This window comes from Tetrao urogallus, assembly GCF_951394365.1.
Source record: "Tetrao urogallus genome assembly, chromosome: Z".
NCBI classification, from domain to species: domain Eukaryota; kingdom Metazoa; phylum Chordata; class Aves; order Galliformes; family Phasianidae; genus Tetrao; species Tetrao urogallus.
In genome coordinates, this window is record NC_136816.1 from 30,597,536 (window position 1) to 30,604,601 (window position 7,066).

The window sequence follows — 7,066 nt, forward strand, 5'->3', positions numbered from 1 at the left end:
TTTTGCCACTTCTACAGAAGTCCAACAGGCTAAACATTATTCCTGCTTTCTTAGCAGCAGATTAGCATTGCTATAGAGAATAGAGCCTGGGCACAACAGAGCACTCTTCTGCAGAGTACTGTTTTGCATGGTGCTGTTTTGCATGGTGCTGCAAACCCTTTTTACAGAGGAAGTGACACATGCTTGTACAGTGGAGATAATGGCTGTTAGACACAGGATGACAATGCTGTGTGTTCTGTGTTTGAAAAAGCAGAGCTGAGCCACAGGAACAATACTCAGGTCGGAAATTTGATTTTTCCAGTAAGTGACTTGTTCAATTGATCACTCATATACGGGGGAAAACAACAGGTCTGTTTTTTGTTTGTTCCAGAAAAGACTTGAATTCATTTCTTTGTTTCTGTAAGTTGCCGTGAAACATTGTCAGTTTTGTTCAAAGTGACAGCATGAAACAGCATTCATTTCCAGCATTGCTAGAATGCTTTTCCTGATGCTGCTGCAATGTTGTTGCCTTTTTCCTTGCCCAAGTGGCATTTCACTATAAATGCCTTGATGCAGAAAATCTGTTCTGACAAGATACCACTTTCTACAGCAAAACCTGTATTCAGAAGGCTTGACCAATTTTCCTGATTGTGAACATGAATAATGTTTCATAGTTGTTAGCATTTTCTGGAAAAAAAATGCTAGGTTTAGTGCCTAATTAATATTTCCTGAAGGTTCTTTTACCAGAGTTCAGGCATAGGATCAAACAAAGCGCGATCTGATGAGCAGTCTGCACAATCCATTTTCCCATCCTCTCTGGATTTTGAAAACCTGAGGTAAAATGTGTGGGAAAGCTCTAATTCAAAGTCGCTTGGTTTTATGGTTGGGTTGCAAAACATTTTAAACAAGGTGTGACTATTAGTCATGTATCATGTATTGTGTCTGTATAAACACCTGCCCTAGAGAGTCCAAAGCAGTTTGGTACAGGGATCAGTATCCAAGAGTTCTCCAGTTCTGCATTTGAAACTCATGAGAGTGGTTGAAATAAGGTAGGAATTATTGTTTTCCGTAGTGTCACTGTGTTTACGCTGTCTTTGTTTTGTCATTCTCAGCTGAACAAAAACTTGGGAGAAACACTGTGAAATCATAGCAACATTTGGAAGTCACACAGTAACCATTTGTTACATTAATTAAATAAGGTTCCAGCATATTTTCTTGCAAAGTGATTATGTCAGATCTACATAAGACACTGGCTTTTATCAATGTTCATGTATTCAATTTGGGGTTTTCTTTTAGGTTCTACTTCTTGGTTGTCAGACCTGGAAGCCCAGGAAGTTTCTAGCAACTATTGTTGCTGAAATAATTGAGTAATCCAGATTCCAAAAACATGACAATACATTGTCAAAGGCATGTTTTGCTTGTGCTTGTAAAATTCAAGTGAACACAAATGACACTGCAGAAAACTAAGCAGAAACTGATTTACAGCCACTTCAATCATAGAGCTTTTCCTTCATCTCTACCTTACATTTCAGTAACCTCTATATTTACTAAGATCAAGGCATGAATTGAAAGGGTTTGGAGGAGATGATGATGGAGGAATATTACTTTCAAGTTTCCTTCTGAACTATATTCCTGTAATTCTAGTCACTGGTCTAACAGAAGTCGTGTTATAAAACAAGTGTAGACATATTCTGTCCATGCCAGTTACTAATGGGACCTAATTTTCTTTGAGTTGAGGCATGTCAGAAGAGGGGAGCCTGTAAGGCAGACTTCAGAAACAAAAAGGGAAGGGTTTACAGCGCAGGATCTCAATCCTGTGATCTCCGAATGGAGATCTTTCAAACCATGTTTGAAATCCTTGGCACTTGGAAGAGCTAAATTCAAGGGTGTGGTTCCAACAGGGAATTAAGTGGCTCAGCTGGAAAGAACCTACAGAGATCTTTCAGTCCACCTGCCACACCACTTCCTTCCGAGTGAATTTGTTCTTCATTCTAGAAGACTGGAAATGTCTATGTTGGTATTTCTGGCTGCAACAAATGATGTCTCAGTTAGTTTACTTGGAGCAAGGAAAGCAGATAACAGATTCACAATGTAATTTTTGGAAACTTAAAAGAAAGCAAGAAGGGAGGGAGGAAAATACTGAAAACAGAAAATTCAGCTTCTAATGATCTTTGCTTTCGTCTGCCAGTAATCTTGGAATAGCGCTCAGCTTAAAGAGTTCTGGACAGCTGGGATAGAAATTAGAACTCACTCCATCGTTAAAAATGTGGTGGTTACTGTTGCGTACAAATACTAGCAATCAGCAAAATCTGTTCATTGTTCGAATGCTGATCTTTCCTCTTAGTCTTTTTTCTTCTGTGAACGTGCATTCTTGTTATTGCAAAGCTTTGAGATCAGCTTCGTGTGGCTGCTAGCACTTCTGCTCCTTAGCCACTCATAGAGAAGGACATCAGAAATCTACTTCTGAGGGCTGTGCATTCAAATGGGGTTTTACTGAGTAAAAATTGTGCTATTTTGGGGAGAACTCAAAACCATAGAAGTGCAAGGGAGGAAATACAATGGATGTGAGGGGGGTTTTCTTGTTTTGGTTTTCTGCTTGTTTGTTTTTTGGGAGGTTGGTATTTATTTCACAAGAAACTACAATAAGATCTACCCCCATTTCAAACCTATTCAGGGAAAACCTGCGGAGGGGAAACTCTGGGTTTGGGGCTGTCTGAACACCAGACTTTTTTATATCTTCTCCAGCAGGGGAGGGAGGGGGGACATATATGTAGGTACAGAATCCCAAATTTTCAACAGTCAGAACACTAGGTTAGCATTTCCTACTAGTTTTCTAATAAATACCTTTAAAAGAAAACTAGCTTTCATTGAGAACTGTCAGAGATCTTGCTGAATAATTAGTGGAGATAGCTAAGAATGAAAGTAATGGAAGATAACAATGAATACAGTTTTTCACCTCCATGTGACCAGTTGAAAGTTGAATCACCTGGGAAGTTCCACAAAGATCTTCAATAGCAATTGGTTTTAATAGAAGAGCCTTGGGCAAATAAAATCCCTGGGTGTGTTAGCCTTGTGGAATTCATCTTTCAATGGCTAAGTGAGGCCAGCATCCAAGAGGGCTACAATGATTAAGTGGTGACATAAATGATGATATAGTGACTGCAGGGAAAGGTTCTTTGATCATCAGTTTAATCCTTCTATTCCCAATAGTTCATTTTGCTTCATTACTGAGTTTTAACAATTGCAGGTCTACACCTCTCAAAAATTATAGTGCAGTCTGATTGAAAAGAGAGTATGTGTGTTGAGATACTGATGAGTTAGAATAGAAGACTTGGAAAACAGTGATGGATTTTTGATCCTATAAATATGAATTGCATGTAGCTGACATTAAGGGGACTACTGTTTCTGTAGGATGAAAGTGGTCCCTCTACCTCCAGTCATATCAGTTTTGTATGAAAGGTTTTTCAGTCATTCTGCTATGAAATGAATTGATCTAGGGTGAGTGTGGCTTGTATTTTTCATGAAAAATTCATCAAGCAATTACCAGAAAAAGTAAGAGCTGTGAGAGGTGCATATTAGCTGCAGGCAGTATGTACCAGCAGCTGCAAAATTACATCATGTATTATTAAATATCTTGCTTTTTAGAAGCAGATTGGTTTTGTTACTAGGGTCAATTTCATTAGCAGTATTTCATAGCCCTTTTGATCAAAAATTGCTTTTTGTTATGGTAATGAATGGTATCCAGCATTGGCATGAATTGCATGTTTCCTTTCAAACACTGCATACACTAATGAGATGCACCAGTGCTGGGGAGTTCTCTGTGATTGCAGTTTGCTCCGCAAACACGTTTTACCTAAAGAAAGAGAAATTGCCAAGAAAATTCTTCTTTTGATGAGAAATGGGACCACTGGAGCTTCTCTGAGCAACATCTCTGAGCTTTGATGGAGTAACATAATAACAGAAGTATTTGTTCTTGCCATACGTCTCTGCTTTGCAGTGAAGGGAAAAACCAGCAGCACAAATGTTCCCTTGTTTGTAAGAAATGGTCTGAAGCTATGACCACTGGACCAGAGCACTGCTCAAGTCAGTTCAGGACGTGCATCTTTGCAGACTCCTTGTAGATCTGCCTATGGTGGTAGAATTTTGCCTAGTGCATTGATATTTTATTTATTATTATGTTTAAGCTAAAACGTGTATTTAGTTTGCCTTAAGAATGTAAAAAAAAAAAATCCTCAACAAAATCTCATACTGACTTGCACCTGTGGGAAGGCGGCAGGCCAACAGCCAGAACTATGCACAATGCAGATGGAATTTTTTAAGCCCTAGATCTCTGTAAAGGGCCGATCTGAGGAATTTTCCCCAGCTGAGGGCAGCAGGTCTGCCTGCACAAGGCCACACTCTGGGCAATTGCTGTAGGGTAGGAAAGGTGTACTGTGCATAGAGGTCTCCCTAGGACAAGATCTGTCTCATCTGAATGAGGCTTACAGCCTGCATAGAACCAGTACAACAAAAAAGTGACACCTTTTGTTGAGAAATGATGGGTGGTTTTGTGAAAAGTAAATGCTCACAGCAAAATGGAAGGGAAGGAGAAAGAGGCTGTCCTCTTGCATGCCTCTAGGTAAGCTCTAGGGTAAAACAAACTTGCTTTGCCTTTGTGCTGGACTGCCTCTGAATGTTTGCAACTAACAGTCACTGTGTGTTGGAGTAGTCTAGACCTGTCACTTAGAAAATGTCTTGTTCTCTGACATTCCCCTGCATTGTGAATGAGTCTGTTGTGGTGCTGTCCTCCTCCTGTACAAAATCATGAACTAATACTTTGTTTTTCTTGTAGGAGCAGTCAAGGTTTTATGCACATGAAACTGACGAAAACCAAAGAAAAATACATCCTGGGTCAGAATAGCCCTCCCTTCGACAGTGTTCCTGAAGTCATCCATTACTACACTACAAAAAAGCTTCCTATCAAAGGAGCAGAACACTTGTCACTGCTCTACCCTGTGGCTGTGCGGACCCTCTAATATCCTAGTCTCACCCCTTCCTGTGGATGGGAGGTGAGAGGTAAGCAGGGTTGCACTAAATCCATTGTTGGAATCCAGCGCTCAAGTCTATGATGCAGAGCAACTGCCTTTAGACTGGGGCATGTGGGTCATCTACAGAATTGCGTATGGGACTTTGTGTATGGGAATATTATGCTGCAGCATGCCCCTAAAACTGTGCTTCTGTGTAAGAGAAAGAAGTCTTACCTTAGTACAGAGAGAACAGATAGCCTTCCCAGAGCTTCTCTGTGAATGCAAATACTTCCCAACAAAACATTCTTTCTCCGGGGTTTAAACTGAATCAAGTTCTTCTCAACAGTAAAGCACCAGCAACATTTATTCTCTTCTTACCCTTAGAAGCTTTTCCATGTGCAAAAGTAACCTGCCTGTGAGGTTCTTGGTGTACCTGAGAAGGAGCTGATAGCAGGCAAATCCTTGCAGCTCAGTGTGGTCACTTAGCTTGGTGCATTTTGTTTTCTTAATGCCCAAGAGTTTAAACCCCAGTGTTTCTTGGGGTAGTCAAATGTGGAAACGTTATTAGGCACATCAAACTTAATGAATAGTTTTGTGAGAGCACGTCATGGTCAATTATTTATGAATAAGGGGATATAATAAAAAAAAGTAGTCTATTCTATATTTTTATCCTTTTTTTTTTTTTTTTTTTTTTGGTACAATAATAAATCTATAAGGGTTACTGTCTTCATTTGCAAGTTTCATTCCTAGATGCAGGTGGCTAATATCGTTTGGGGGAAGTTGCACCCTGATGTTTTAAGTAGTTGAGAATGAGTCATTTTAATATGTGGGTTAGTATTTATGCATGAGGGTGGTCAAAGGCTTCTAAAAGGCTTTTGTAGGCAAAATCTTCACTTGCTTATTTCATCTGAAACAAACAGTTGTCACACTGAGGTAGCAGACTCAGAAGTGTGTGTTACACTGCCGTTACGCAAGCTGGCTTTCACAGCTGTGCAGATGAGAACAGTGGTATGTAGCAGAGCAGAAATTCAATTTTCCAGTGTGCAAGACATTCTTAAAACATGGTGCCTCAACACACACCTTCTGGCCAGTGTTCATTTTCCCCATGAGCAGAACTCCCCTTGCTGTATTTCATACACTGCCAGCAAGAAGCACTGCAGAAGCTGCTCTCTACCTCAGTCCTGCCAACTCGGTGCCCATTCACTTGAGAGATATTTGGTACATGCTCTGTGTGCTCGTTGAATGCGATAAGTGAAATACTGTAATTGTGCAGCAATTGGAACTGGGGATTCAATAGCCTGGTAGTCCTCACTTTGTGCCATCTCCCACCTATATCTAGAGTGTTGTGCATTAACCTGTCAGATGTTTTAGTAGCAAACTGGTTTCATGCAGTTTAGGTATTTTACAGACTGCAAAAGGACTGTGAAATTGTGTGTTATTTAATTCAGCTTTTCTTTCCTTTCTTCTCTTTTATGTATGTGTAGAAGTGCAAATCTGAAAAAAAATGTAATGAAATAATCACTTACTGCCTGTAAACGTAGTGCTTCACTGTATTGTCTAATCTGATAAGAACCTGAAGGAAGTCACATATAATGTCATCAGTGGTGAATGTTCTGCTGCCTGTCTTTTAAACCTGCCTTGTTCTGTTTATTGACATCCAACACAGTCTGAGCAGGAGCGGACCATATGTACATGAGGAGCCTAGTGTCATTCTGTATATTAACAGTCATGAGTCAAGCTGTCCCTGTCTCACATGGAATTCAAAGGCAGAGGTTCTTACTGGTTCTCTGAGAGAAGGGTTGTACAATGAAGTTTACAAAGAGACAACATTCCTCTCCAAGAAACAACTACTCCAGTTTTTGTGTTCTCACCTTGCACCCTTTGCATTTCCCTAATGCCTTCATTCTCCTCATAAAATCACCCAATTGGCAGGAGCATAAAAGCACTTTAACATCAGCATGTTTTTGCTGGTGCAGGACTACATGAAGGCAGATCTCTCACAGATTAGGAATCAGATTGCTTGCATCTGCTGCTGTCTCTTTTTTTTCTTTTTTGCTTGTGTGACTCTGGCAATGCCCACA

At 40.1% G+C, this 7,066-nt stretch overlaps 1 protein-coding gene across 3 annotated transcripts in view; it reads left to right on the forward strand.

Annotated features, from left to right (window-relative positions):
• SHB (SH2 domain containing adaptor protein B) overlaps positions 1-4,994 on the forward strand; it is a gene marked incomplete at both ends in the record, with an annotated part of 69,825 nt that extends 64,831 nt beyond the window's left edge. For all 3 annotated transcript variants that reach the window (XM_079549026.1, XM_079549027.1, XM_079549028.1), the window contains one exon: positions 4,811-4,994. In XM_079549026.1, coding sequence (XP_079405152.1) covers positions 4,811-4,994 — 184 coding nt within the window. The remainder of the gene's footprint in view (positions 1-4,810) is intronic.
• Between the last annotated feature and the right edge of the window lie 2,072 nt (positions 4,995-7,066).